Source organism: Perissodus microlepis, chromosome 11 (genome assembly GCF_051167445.1).
Source record: "Perissodus microlepis isolate ML-2025 ecotype Zambia chromosome 11, ASM5116744v1, whole genome shotgun sequence".
Taxonomy (NCBI): Eukaryota; Metazoa; Chordata; class Actinopteri; order Cichliformes; family Cichlidae; genus Perissodus; species Perissodus microlepis.
The window spans coordinates 4,898,337-4,913,553 of record NC_140471.1 but is presented as its reverse complement, the minus strand read 5'-3'; the positions used below and the strand labels follow the sequence as shown (position 1 = coordinate 4,913,553).

The 15,217-nt window shown below is 44.7% G+C and overlaps 1 protein-coding gene across 1 annotated transcript; it reads left to right on the top strand.

Annotated features, from left to right (window-relative positions):
* Positions 1–14,191: 14,191 nt before the first annotated feature.
* LOC146377103 (uncharacterized) lies at positions 14,192–14,911 on the top strand. The gene has a single exon (XM_084944355.1). The coding sequence runs from the start codon at positions 14,192–14,194 to the stop codon at positions 14,909–14,911; it is 720 nt and encodes a 239-aa protein (XP_084800481.1).
* The last annotated feature ends 306 nt before the right edge of the window (positions 14,912–15,217 follow it).

The window sequence follows — 15,217 nt, the reverse complement described above, 5'->3', positions numbered from 1 at the left end:
GCACCTCCCCCCTTGTGCCTTGCTCACCATTAGCACCGCTAGCCTTCGCTAGTGTGTCGCGTCACTCTTGCTTAACGATACTGGCTTTATGGACGAGTGCGAACTCGTCAGCCAGTGTCGCGGCCTGCTGCAAAATGGAGACTTTCTGTTCATTCAGATACACTGCCATCCACTCGGAGATGCAGTTTTTAAATTCCTCAATGAGAATTAACTCCCGTACCGAAACTAGGTCTGCAGCTTTACAGGCCATACACCATTGGTCAAAGAGGACACTCTTTTCCCTCGCGAAATCCAGGAAGAATTGACCCTGCACCTTTTTCAACCCCCGAAATCGCTGCCTATAAGCCTCGGGGAGCTATTGTTGCTCCTGCTCCACCTGCTGTCCTAATTTCATCAAATGAAGATTGTGAAAAATTTCTTTCTTTCTTCGTTGAAAAAGTCAGTAATGTGAGGAACAATATCTCTCCTTCTGTGTCTCTCTTGTCTGCTCCAACTCAAGCTAGGCCTGTAATTTTAGAAAGATTTTTACCTGTGTCCTTACCAGAGCTGTTCAAGTTAGTTAATTCAATGAAAGCGTCTTTCAGTCTATTGGTCCCTGTGTGCTCACAATTATCAATACCTCACTGGTTTCTGGTCGGGTCCCTGTTTATTGTGAGAATGCTGTCATTCACCCACCAAATTAAAACAAACAAACAAAAACAAAAAACAAAAAAATTAACACAAAAATACTACCACATAATCAGTAACATTCATTGTAAACTAACAATTTTCATTCACCCACTGTTAAAAAAACCTAAGCTTGATGCTTCTCTTCTTAGTAGCTACAGACCGATTTCAAAATTACCGTTCATTGCTAAGATTTTAGAAAAGGTTGTGGCTAAGCGGCTTATAGCTGTTCTAGATGAATACAGCATTCTGGATAAATTCCAATCTGGCTTTCGTAGAGCTCACTCTACTGAAACTACACTTCTTAGAGTCTCCAACGACATTTTGATGAGATGTGATGCAGGAGAATGCTCCGTTCTATTGATGTTGGACCTGACCTCCGCCTTTGATACTGTGGACCATCATATTCTGCTAGATAGGCTGAGACACTGGGTGGGTATATCAGGGGCTGCTTTGGACTGGTTTGAATCCTATTTGCATGAACGATCCTGTTCTGTGGTTACCTCTAAGTACAGATCCTCTTTTACTTTTCTTGCCTATGGTGTGCCACAAGGTTCAGTTTTGGGGCCTTTATTGTTCTTGCTGTATTTACTTCCTCTTCAACACTTATTGAGCACTTTTAAGGACATTTCGTATCACTGCTATAAAGATGATATTCAATTATATATCTCCTTTAAGCCCCATGATGTTTCCAAGCTACAGATTTTGCATAAGTGCATAGACTCCATTAGAGGTTGGATGGCTGGAAACTTTCTTCAACTAAATGAGGAGAAGACTGAAGTCCTTGTTTGTGCTCCTAAAAAATTTGTACCTAGTGTTATGGAAAACTTGGGTCCACTTGCTACATTTGCCAAACCGTCTATCAGGAACCTTGGTGTTACTATTGACTCATCTCTGACTTTGGATGCTCATGTAAAATCTCTGGTTCGCTCCTGTTTTTATCACTTGAGAAACATTGCTAAGCTGAGTCCCATTGTATCGCGCTCCGAATTAGAAATTGCCATTCATGCATTTGTTTCATCTCGTCTGGATTATTGTAATTCTTTGTTTACTTGTTTATGTAAAGCCTCTTTGGAGCATCTGCAAGTTGTTCAGAACGCTGCTGCAACGCTTCTGACCAAGTCCTCCAAGTACTCCCATGTCACACCCCTGCTGATTCAGCTGCACTGGCTCCCCGTTAAATTCAGAATCCACTTTAAGGTTTTGACATGACTTTCAGGGCTCTGCATGGATAAGCACCAACATATATAAGTGAACTTTTACATCCATACATTCCCAGCAGGTCCCTGAGGTCATGTGACCAGGGCTTGCTGGTTGTCCAAAACACAAGGCTGAAAACAAAAGGCGACAAAGCTTTTGTGACTGTGGCCCCCAGATTGTGGAACTCTCTCCCTTTGAGCCTGAGATCTGTGGACTCCGTGGTCGCTTTTAAAAAACAGCTAAAAACTCATCTTTTTAAACTTGCTTTTGGTTGATTTTTATTTTTAGGTTTTAGCTTCTGTGAAGCACTTTGTGATTTTTATCTTGAAAGGTGCTATATAAATAAAATTTTACTTACTTTACTTACTTTACTAGTTCGTAGGCTAACAGGATAGCACTTTTCAGTTTGTCGTAATTCAAACTGCATTCAGCGGACAACGAGGAACAAACTTCCTGTGCCTTGCCCACCAATTTAAGAACTGCGTCTCCGAGCGCATCGCAGTACACCTTAGCGAGCAAAGGGTTTCCTCATTACAGCAGGCTGGCTGATGAGTTTGCCCTCATCCATAAAACCAGTGTCATTAAGCATGACCGACGCAATGCCTCAGTGAAGGTTAGCAATGTGCCAGCTGTGCAGTACCCAAAGAGCGAGGTACCTGTGTCCCATCCGAAGGTGAAAAGAAAGTGTTTCTTCTGTTTCAGGTCTGGCCATTTGATAGCAAGTTGTGAGGCCTACAAACAGAAACAGTTGGTCTCGAGGGCTAGGAGTGTGCCAGCTAGCAAAGCTGATAAGGCGTGGTTTCAAGAGCAAAACAAAGCTCTGTTTCTTCTGCCACAAACCTGGCCACCTAGTTTCTAACTGTTTGAAAGCCCACTCAAAGCAAAAAGGCTCTGCTTTGAAAGGAGTCAATCGTGGTTCACAAACGGACAAAGTTGCCAGTCCGAGACGATAATTGGAGCATAATTGCTCTGTGGTTTCTTTTGGTCACTGTCAGAGGTCGACTAATTCTGAGCTGCCACCTTCCAGATGACCTACAGTGCGACAGATTGTTTGTGACACAACCATTCCAACCTGCACCTCTGGCTAACCAGCATGCCTTTCGCCATGACCTAGCAAAGAAGTGTCAGAGAAGTGTTGCTGTAAGGCCTCCTAGCTGCCTGACGGGTTCTCCATATGTGATGGCTAAAAAAACATCTGGCTGTCACTTGGGACACTATGTTGAGGGACTTGAGCCAACCCTATTCAGTGTTTTCAACCCATCAAAAAGGTCTTGGCAGATTTGGCAGGGTATGCCTAACTGTTATTATGGTGCATGGTAGGTGATAGATTTAAGTTTTGTGTAGGACATCCTGTGACAAACCACTGGTTTGTATTTATGGGAGGGGGTGTTACGGCCCTAGCTGGGCCTCCTGAAACTGCCCTTGTGTGGGTGTGGTGTTTTCTCTCCGCCTCTTCCTCTCTTGCTCCACCACTCTGTCTCTCTCTTGCTCTTCTCTCTCCCCAGGACACAGCTGCTGTTCATTGGCCTCATTTACCACCTGGGCCCAGTTCGCAATCACCTCTCCTAGGTCATATAAGCTGGGGATGAACTGGATGTGAGAGAGTGTTTTTTCTCTGGTGTTCCCACATTGTGTGTCGAAGGTGTCGGGAGAGATCCTATAGTGTGGAGTTGTGGAAGCAGTTTGCAGTGTAGCTGCTTCACGTGAGTAGTGTGGGCTTGTGGGCCTCGGCAGCAGTAAAGCTAGCTGCTGCTAGTGACAGGGTGAGCTTGTGGGCCCCTGGAAGTGCCTCCTCGTGGTGTGGAGTTTGTTTGGTTGTTGTGTTCTTGCCGGCTCTTTATGTTAATTTTATCTATGATAAAAACTATTTTATTTACTAAACACCTCTGTCTGTTCTCCTTTCATTCTGTTCTGGACCCATTTGTTACCAGTCCCCACACACACCCCTAACCTTCATCGTGGGGACGTAACACTGCCTTATAGAAATTAAATTCTAGCAACAGCCTAGACTTCACCATGTTGACAAACACAGGGACTACCTCAACATTCAGTCCTTCTGTCACCTTCCTCTTCCTACTCATATACACTGCTGGCAGCAGCTGGCATTTGTTCTTATTATGATGAGTAAATTTAAAACCACAAATAAAGACATTCAGTTTAAAATCTTCCCCACATCTCCTGAAGATAGCACAAACAGAGCCGAAAAGCGAACACATTCAGAAAAACCATGAAACAGGGTCTCTCTCTGCTCACAGAACGGACATTTGTCTTCCACAGCAGCGTTAATAACAGAAACAAAAGAATTTACAGCAACAATGCCATGAAGAATTTTCCACTGCAAGTCTGCATGTTTGTTCGTGAGTGGAGGCTTATAAAGGGATCTCCATGCTTGTTTAATATGCTAAGGAGAGATGGGTCCTCTGCACCTTGTCATTGCGTCCATTCAGTTTGCTTTGATTGAGAGTTTTTACAAGCAGCCTATACAAAGTTTTTCCAGAGGCCCCTTCCAGGCACACCCCTACAACATCCACAGCATCCAGTAAAGGACCAGAGCACTTCTTAAAACCAGGAAGCAGTCTGATGGAAGGATAAGGATTTAAATGATTTGGAAAATAACCTGCCAAAAGTGAACACTCAGCTCCACCTAACCTGCACTTCCAATGATCCAAAAGCTGACCAACAACTCGAGTAGAACTTATCCAGCCAGCTCTACCACCCTCTTCAGAGAATAGACTCGTGCAGTGTAGAGGTGTCTGGATAAAGTAGTCCTCCTCCAGACAGGGCAATCCAGCAAGCTGCCAAACAGTACAGGTTCTTCCAGCAACCATTACAGAGAATAAGCCTGCTGTTGCCTCCCTTTCCTCAGCAGAGCCTATACAGAAAAAACACTCTTGTAGAAAGGTGGAAGAAGTGAAGAATTCAGCTTGCTTGAGTCCATTAGAAACAGATAAATCCAAACCCATATGACCAAGCTGCTGAAGAATACAGCACGATACCCTCCTCCACACTAGATCTGGGAGTCGTGTAAGCAGCCTCTGAATAAACTGAAAGCGAAAAGCAGCACCTCTACTGGCCAAATGGACCAGACCTTGTCCACCTTTCTCTCTAGGGAGAAAAAGGACACTTTGAGGAATCTAGTGTAGCTTATCCCAGAAAAAGTTGACCAGGATCCTTTGAATCTTAGACAAAAGAGTAAATGGGGGATCAACACAAGTCAACCGGTGCCACACAGCAGAAGAAACTAGATTCATAACAAGAACCTGGCCTCTGTATGACATTTTATCCACCTCGATTTTGAAAGCTGACCATTCACTTTATTCAACACATTTTCCCAATTCTTCAGCAAAAAAGTTGCATTGTCTAGAAACACCCCTAAATACTTAAGCCCACCCTTTTTCCAGACTAAGCCTCCAGGCAGACTGAGCTGATCCTCCAGCTGACCTCTCACGGTTATGGTCTCACTTTTTTCCCCAGTTTATTTTTGCAGAAGAAATACAACAAAAAAGAGAAACTGTGTTCTCTAAAACCTCGATATCTTTCTGCGAGTTGACCAGGACAATTAAATCATCGGCATAAGCTGACAACTTTAGAGATACATTGCACCCAGGGATGTAACACCACACAAGTCTTAAGCAAAGCTTCAATTGCCAGGGAATACAGCATCCCTGACAAAGAACAGCCCTGCCTCACCCCCCTTAGATCATTGAAAGGACCACTCAAGACTCCATTTATTTTCAATACACTCGTAATGTACAGAACCTGAATCCTTGCTACAAAACCTGGGCTGTAGCCAAAAGCAGTTAAAATTTGCCACAAATATTGGTGTTCAACCCGGTCAAAAGCTTTTTCTTGGTCTATAGAAATGAGATCAATATCTATGCCCAAAGAGCTAGAGAGGTCCAAAACATCTCTAATTAAAGTGATATTATCACTTATCAGCCTGCCAGACACGCAATACAGTGGGGCAAAAAAGTATTTAGTCAGCCACCGATTGTGCAAGTTCCCCCACCTAAAATGATGACAGAGGTCAGTAATTTGCACCAGAGGTACACTTCAACTGTGAGAGACAGAATGTGAAAAAAAAATCCATGAATCCACATGGTAGGATTTGTAAAGAATTTATTCGTAAATCAGGGTGGAAAATAAGTATTTGGTCAATAACAAAAATACAACTCAATACTTTGTAACATAACCTTTGTTGGCAATAACAGAGGTCAAACGTTTACTATAGGTCTTTACCAGGTTTGCACACACAGTAGCTGGTATTTTGGCCCATTCCTCCATGCAGATCTTCTCGAGAGCAGTGATGTTTTGGGGCTGTCGCCGAGCAACACGGACTTTCAACTCCCGCCACAGATTTCCTACGGGGTTGAGGTCTGGAGACTGGCTAGGCCACTCCAGGACTTTCAAATGCTTCTTACGGAGCCACTCCTTTGTTGCCCGGGCGGTGTGTTTTGGATCATTGTCATGTTGGAAGACCCAGCCGCGTTTCATCTTCAAAGTTCTCACTGATGGAAGGAGGTTTTGGCTCAAAATCTCACGATACATGGCCCCATTCATTCTGTCCTTAACACGGATCAGTCGTCCTGTCCCCTTGGCAGAAAAACAGCCCCATAGCATGATGTTTCCACCCCCATGCTTCACAGTAGGTATGGTGTTCTTGGGATGCAACTCAGTATTCTTCTTCCTCCAAACACGATGAGTTGAGTTTATACCAAAAAGTTCTACTTTGGTTTCATCTGACCACATGACATTCTCCCAATCCTCTGCTGTATCATCCATGTGCTCTCTGGCAAACTTCAGACGGGCCTGGACATGCACTGGCTTCAGCAGCGGAACACGTCTGGCACTGCGGGATTTGATTCCCTGCCGTTGTAGTGTGTTACTGATGGTGGCCTTTGTTACTGTGGTCCCAGCTCTCTGCAGGTCATTCACCAGGTCCCCCCGTGTGGTTCTGGGATCTTTGCTCACCGTTCTCATGATCATTTTGACCCCACGGGATGAGATCTTGCGTGGAGCCCCAGATCGAGGGAGATTATCAGTGGTCTTGTATGTCTTCCATTTTCTGATGATTGCTCCCACAGTTGATTTTTTCACACCAAGCTGCTTGCCTATTGTAGATTCACTCTTCCCAGTCTGGTGCAGGTCTACAATACTTTTCCTGGTGTCCTTCGAAAGCTCTTTGGTCTTGGCCATGGCGGAGTTTGGAGTCTGACTGTTTGAGGCTGTGGACAGGTGTCTTTTATACAGATGATGAGTTCAAACAGGTGCCATTCATACAGGTAACGAGTGGGGGACAGAAAAGCTTCTTACAGAAGACGTTACAGGTCTGTGAGAGCCAGAGATTTTCCTTGTTTGAGGTGACCAAATACTTATTTTCCACCCTGATTTACGAATAAATTCTTCTTACCATGTGGATTCATGGATTTTTTTTTCACATTCTGTCTCTTACAGTTGGAGTGTACCTCTGGTGCAAATTACTGACCTCTGTCATCATTTTAAGTGGGGGAACTTGCACAATCGGTGGCTGACTAAATACTTTTTTGCCCCACTGTATATTTGGTCTCCATGAATGACAGAAGCCATCATGTCTCAAAGTCTGGTGACCAGGACTTTGGAAAGCATCGTATAGTCTGTAAAGAGCAATTTGAGACTGGTCTCCAGTTTTTCAAATTATGTAAATCTCCCTTCTTTGGCAGCAGAGTGACAGCAAGTCTCTCTGCAGACTATCTGTGACAACCTCCAGCAAATCCTCACAGACCAAAAGGCTTTGTAAAATTCAACAGGAAGACCATCCATTCCAGGAGTTCTACCACTTTGAAAACTCATCAGAGCAGTATGAAGTTCATGCAAAGTTGGCTGAACCTCCAATTGTCGATTGGCTTCAGTCGGTCGCCACCTGAGGGAGTCCCTTGAAGAAACTATTGCACAAACTCAGATTTTCTGAGAAATCACTCTTAAAAAGATCCTTATAATAGCTGACAGCAAACTTCCTGATCTCAGAAGGATCTGAGATTGTGGAGCCAATGTCAGACATTAGAGAGTGAACAGTTTTTCTTTGCCCATTCTTCATTTCCAGTCCAAAGAAAAAGTGAGACAGGGCATTCATCTCTGTGACACTGAGGAAACGTGACCTGACCACAGCCCCTTTGGCTGTCATGCCCAACAGGTTGGCTAAAAAAGCCTTTTTGGATTTGAGGGAATCTAAAAGCCCTCCGTTTCCTGTTGATGCTACTAAAGCCTGCAGTTCTACCACCTGAGTCTCGAGGTCTCTCATAGATCTGGTTATGTCTCTAGTAACATTACGAGTCGACACAATTGTTTGATCTGACACCTCTCAAAATTCCACCACTGCTGGATAAGTCTGATTTAGATTTCCAAAAATACTCAAAGGCTGTTCTGAAAGCTTTGTCATGCAACAGGGCTAAACAACTAAAAGAACTAAACAAAACAGGAGCACCAAGGGTTCAAAACGAAAAGCCCACAAGAAACAGTTCGTAAAAAGTTCAGGAGTCCGACCCGGAGGACAGTAACACAGGGGTCTAAAGCAGTTCAGTTCAGGTGGTTGACCCAGGTCGCCGGCACAAAAGTTTAAAACAGGGCAGTTCAGGGGGCCGGCCCGGCAGGTGGTGGCACAACAGTTTATAGATTAAGTCAGGGGGCCAACCACGTGAAAAGTGGTAGTGGCGCAGGTGACAGAGCTGGTCCGGAGGTTGACCGTGCGGAAGGCAGCGGCAGCGACGCAGGCGAAGGAGATCCAGAAGCCGGGCAGCGGCAACGACAGAACTGGCCCAGAGGCCGGCCGTGTGGAAGGCAGCGGCGGCAGCGACAACAGAAGTGATCCGGAGGCCGGCCGCGACAACGATGACGTCCAGCCAGCGGCCTGGAACATGGCCGGTGATGTTGAGGAGATGACCGTGGAAAAGCCGGCTATGCTCGGCGTGGACAAAGTAGAGCTGTGACAACCGCAAGACCAGGCGTGGATGATGCTGGACCAGCCGAGGATGATGCTGAACCAAGCGTGGCAGCTGCGGAGCCAGACGGCAGCGTGGCAGCTGTGGAGCCAGACGGCAGCGTGGCAGCTGCGGAGCCACATGGCATCGTGGAAGCCAGAGGCGGAGGCGCTGCAGGCGATGGCTGTACAGGCCCCTCAGACCCTCCAGCAGAGGTAGACGAAGGCTGAAGCGGCCCCTTGGACCCTTCAGCCGAGACAAACAAAGGCTGAAGCGGTCCCTCGGACCCTCCAGTGTAGTGATGGGATTTCCGGCTCTTTTTAGAGAACCGGCTCTTTCGGCTCGGCTCACTAAAAAGAGCCAGCTCTTTCGGATCCGAACCGACTCTTCAGGTTGTTTTGTTGCTTTAATTAATTTATTATTAACAATAATATAAAATTATGCACAAAAGGAATTACTAATGTAAAAAAAAAAGTGGTTTTATTTATATATGTTTATATAAAAATATTTGCGGTGGCCCCTAGAGACAAAGCACGTACAAACTCCAAAAAGCATGCACAAACTCCAAAGCACATTTCTAGCGTTGACTGAACTTCCAAAACTGAGCTACCTATATCACTTAAATTACACAATTGAAAGCATATGTGTATTGTTTGTGTATTTATACACATGCACTCATATATATTCAAATAATTCAAAAAATGTTCATTTACCTGTTACTACCACGCACCAAATCCGGTCGTTGGTACTTCCTGGCTTGTGTAGCAACTAGGTAACAAAATCTCAACACTGCGCCTAGTATTCTGAAGCACTTCTGTTGCTGAATCGGCTGAATCGTCTCTCTTTCTCTTTCTCTCCCTCCCGCTCTGTTCCTGTGCTACTACGAGTGTAACTACCGCCCCTCCCCCCTCTTCCCAGCGCAAAGCACAAGGCTCATGTGCGGAGTGAAGTGGGAAAAAAAGTGCGAGAGAGAGGGTGAGAGAAAGAAAAAAAACCCATGGCTCGCGATAAGGAGCCGGCTCGTGTAGTTCACGTCAAAGATCTGGCTCTAAGAGCCGTTCCGTTCTCGACCAACACTTCACTACTCCAGTGGAGACGGATGAAGACTGGATGGGCCCCTCGGTCCCTCCAGTGGGGACGGACGAAGGCTGAAGCGGTCCCTCGGACCCTCCAGTGGACACGGACGAACGCCGGACGGGCCCCTCTGACCCTCCAGCGGAGACAAACAAAGGCCGGACGGGCCTCTCGGACCCTCCAGCGGAGGCTAACACAAAGCCAGCAGGCATGGAGTCCTCTAGCAGACATGAAGGTGATTGAAGCTGCTCAGGGCACTGGCTCTGCCCAGGCAGTGCTAACACGGTGCAGTTCTCAGGGGCCTTCTTAGCCTTCAGGGATCCAGAGTCAGCTAAGGGCTGATACCCAGCCTCTGGGGAGGCCCTGGAGAAAGTTACTATCTCTGAAGTAGCCATTTGTTAGAGTGAATTGTTAAATGTTGTCATTTCTATGCTTGCCAACTCTGATGAAAGAAATTCCACAGTCCTTCCCCCTAGATTCTCGAGGTTCTGGATGGGGGGGCTGTAATGTTTTATTGCAGATACATCCTATCTGGAAGATCTGCTTCTTTTGATGTAAGCTTCCTGTGTTTACGACCCTTTGGTCAGCAGGAGGTCTGACAAACACACACACACACACACACACACACATTCTCACATGACACACACACACACACACACACACACACACACACACATTCTTACTTAGATACAGAAGTTCACACATATACATACAATGCCTTGTCTTAGAACCATGTAGGCGTGGCTTTGTTCTGACGTGTTTTGTGTGAACTGTGTCTCAATAAAAAGGGCAGCAAGGGAGGTCATCGTCGAGGTCATTTTCGTGGTGGACACAGGCCTCCCTTGCGCAAGTGATTGATCGATCGACTGTCTTGTTTTCTTCATGATGAATAAGTCTCTAGAATTAGCGGGGCTTGTGGAAACACACACCGAACATTTATTTGGTCCTTCGGAGCCGGAACCTAAAACATCGCATCCACCGAGCAGAGGGAGAGGACGTCTCCGCAACGTCTGGGATGATTGACGTAAAGCCCTGGTGTTTCACTTTGCTTTGTTACCAGGCCGGAAAGTTTGCGCCTGAACTCCCCTCGGGATGGATGGCGATTGACGGGATCCAGAGACTCTTCCCATGAACGTAAACAAACAGTGAGTACAGAAGGCCTTAGAGAGCGGCTACGTGCCCGTGCGTTAAAGCAGGTACGTGAGCGCGCAAGCTGTGCGTGTAGACGCAAGCTACCTGGTTTCTCCGCCAGTGTTTTTTTTGGTTTTTTTTTATCTTTTTGATTTATTTAAGGAGGGTTAAGTAGGTTTCTCCACCGAATAGAAGGAGGGTAAGGACGGTTTCTCCACCGAAAGGAGGATAGAGCTCGCCGCGGTAAGGGGGATTATAGGCCAAAAAAAAAAGTGTGAATGAGCATATATGTGTGCGAGTGCCAGTAAGTGAACGCAGCAGCACAGAAGGAAACCTAAAGCGGTAATTCTGTGACCTGTTGTGTACACGTAGCTTGGGTTTTGGTGTAAGTCGCGTTGCCTGCTGCAAACTTAAAAGAAGTCTGCTATGAAAGAGGATGAAATACACTGCAAAGTTTTTATTGGGCAGCACGTGGTGTGTGGATCGTTGACGAATGAAGTGAAATTGTGCTCTAAGCAGAAGTGAGCGTGTCTGACATCACGGTGTGTGTGAAAAGGTATCCAGCTGGGGCAGACATGATTCTGCAGATCACCTGCCCAGTGGACAAAAAGAAATAAAATAGTTGTGTGGATGAATGATAGCATGAAGAGTGTTTGGTGTTTCTCAGTCTGAAACAGCTGTAATGCTATTTTCTGTTTTGGAGAAAAGTACAGTTTAAAAAAAAAAAACAGAGAGAGAGATGTGTGTTGTTTAAGCAGTGATGAGAATAATGAAAATGTGATGAGAGAGGAGCACAAAAACATACAGAAAATGCATTAACTATACTAACCCTTACATGCACATACACAATAAATGATACTCATGAAGACCAGACAGCATCTTAAGCATGAGATTCTGTTTGTCATTTTGTCCAAGTCATTAGTAAGATGAAAGTGATACATAGACTAGTGGACTGAATATTATAGGAGGACAAATGGTTGCATCATAGAGGAGAAAACAGAATGCTGATGAGAGGTCTTGAATGAGTGAGCTGAGTGAGCTGATTGTGAGTTTCTGATGTGTGAAGAAGTTTTAACATGGCACACATTTGGTTACATGAGAAGAAACTTATTATGTGCTAAGACAACAGGGTTATGCTGTATGTTGTGTGTATGGCTGATTGGATGAATGTTTGAGATTAAACTGGCTGTTGATTTGTCTTTTGTTACTAAGTTGAGCCTGCCAATTGGGTTGTTACGATTTATCCCCCTGGCATGAAGAACACGTGTCATGACTTAAACAAGGCCTTTCTTTCCTTTGCTTTCCCTTATTTTCTTTCTTTCCTTTTATTTTGTTACTTTCATGGTGCACTGAAAGTTTTGTTTGATGATCTCTGTTTGAGCAGATCTGCACGATTAGAACCGAAGCATCATCGAGAAAACTGTTGCAAAGTGAGCTTCTCCAAAATTAAAATGGGCTCAGGAGAAAGCCACTTATTTGGGACAATTAGGAAACAAGTTCCTGTCCAAAAGGATTCAACGAGGAAATCCAGTCTAAATTCTTTTTCTTTTTGAAATGACGTCATTTTGCTGAGCATGGAAACGAATACGACGATAATTTCCACAATCAGCAAAAAAAAGAATCACTGAGTGAATGAGTAAGAATTTTAAAATAAATGGGGAAGCTGACAAGACTGACTGGCTCAACACCATTGTGTGAAGTTAACCCCCACCTGACAAAGGTGTGGATGTATCTCTGTGTGTGTCTCTGTTGCAGGAGCAGAAGGAGACCACAGGAGGAAACTTGGGTCACATGACTATGTGAACTCTGCAAATTTAACCTTTTTAGTTTAAATTTTTTTGTGTCTGTGAATTTACAGTAGTAATATACCTGTACTTTTTTTTGCCCCCCCCACCCCTCTCCCCCCACACCCCCACTTCCCCTTTTACCCCCACACCCCCACTTCCTCTTTCCCCCCTCCCCTATCCCCCTCCGCGTTCATGTGCGTGTGCACGTGCGCGAGAACGGACTTTTTGATCGTGCATGTGGGTTCAGGGGTCATATGAGTTTACATGTGTTTAATAGCATTTTATTTAATGAAACCATTATGTGTTTTAATTAAACTCTTTTTAAAGGATTGTATAGCTCTCAGAGCTCTGTTATTTAGACATAGATGATTTAATTTAATTAGTTTAGGGGTATTTTAACTAGTTAGGAGCATTTTGCTTTTTCTTTAGTGCTATTTAGGAGCAAATAGTTTTCAAACAGAGTGCCGCAAATAACAGGTATCCCTTTAGAAATAAACAGTGATACTTCTAAAAACCGTGTATTCCCACACAGCATTTAATTTAGCTAGTTTAGGAAGATTTCACTTTTCTAATAGTTTCACAGGCTAATAGTTTTTAAACAGAATACCACAAACAACATGTATCCCTTTAGAAATAAACTGTGATACTTCTAAAAGCACATATTCACACCTAGCCACACTAGCACTGTATCAACCCCAATGTGCCTTTAATGCAACTAGTCCTATAATTATCTACTAGTCACAAACACTCTGCAACAGTTAGACTCGATGATTACACATAGATGATTTAACTACTTTAGGGGCATTTTACTTTTTCTTTAGCGCTCCAAAAAGACACAGAGGCTAATAGTTTTAAATAGAGCACCACAAACAACATGTATTATTTTAGAAATAAACTGTGATACTTCTAAAAAACACATATTCACACCTAGCCACACTCTGTAACAGTTAGACAGAGGGGGTTACAGTTAGGCCCCCAACAGTCAGCAAAAGAAGTCATGAAACAATAAAAGAGGCTCCCTTATCAAGAGCATCCCAGCACACATCCCAACTGTACTTCCATAGTTTCCACATTTTTTAATTACAAACAGTTCCATTATCTTATCGTGTCAGAGGTCAACTGAAACCATGTCCAGCTGATCCTCCATAGGTTTTTCACCATGTTTCTTTACAAACAGTTAGTCCCATTATCTTATCTTATCATGTCAGAGGTCAACTGAAACCATGGCCAACCCCCGGGGGGTAATGACACCTCCTACTGGGCTGGTCTAACACATATACATATAAAACGGACTCCTTCACCATTTGGAACATCAACAGAGCGACCTAAGGAACACAGACACCTCTAACTAAGGAGTGCAGGATGACATCTGTATCAACCATGACGAGCAGCCAGGACATCATCCAAGCCACAGCTGTACTAGGTACGTCTACAGGCGCATGCCCCAGGGGCCCTCATCGCAAAAAGCAGCGCTGTGAAAACGCCGTAGATGGGACTGAATTTAAGCTAGAATATCAAGGCAATAATGGGTATGTGTATACAGTTAAATATACCAACGGAGCAGTTATACTTCGTGTAGATTGTGGTGAGGGAGTGTTTTGGGGGGAGACACAACGCATGTCTACTAGAAACTGGAAACTCTTTCGCACTGCTGTTTGTGTGGACTTGGACAGTGTGGGCTTCCCAGAGATGCTGTATGTTTCCCAGTGGAACAGTCCAACAGGCCCTGAACTTTACAGGGTCGAGGCTGATCGCTTCAACCGTAGCCCCGATGACTTTATTTTTCTCAGTGTATGTGATGACAGGGAAAGTCTTATTGCTGTTAGAGGGGTTGAAAACTGGAGGTTAAATCCTTACCCTCTGAGCATAGAAGAGCGCACTACATGGTTTAAGGACATGTTTTTTATACAGTGGTGCGACTGGAGACCTATGCTGCGTCTGTTTAGCCAGATTGACGACACCATCAAGAGGGATAGTCTCAACACTGCGTACGAGGGTATTAGAAAACGCCTTGTTTTTGATGATTTTGCGACTTGTCCGAAGACTGGTTTGCCTTCTACCCTGTGCAAACCTAAAATCATAAGACCGTCTGACAACTAAATAAACCAAATGGTAGGTTTAATGTGTGTGTGTGTGTGTGCGTATCTATGCAACAAAATATAACATATTTTTATTGTTCTCATTTTTCAGAGGGAGACATGCAGGCATGGGACCTCACAGACTCCCCGCCTCCACCAGCGTTGCTAATCCAGACCCCACCACCTCCACCCCCCTCTCCACAATTGCTGCAGGATCCTACAGGATCGGGTCTGTGTGAGGAAACCATTATCGACATCAAGCTTGCAACCCACCACTTGCTGATGTTGGCGCTAAATGACTTTCTACAGGATACATGTTATGGATGTC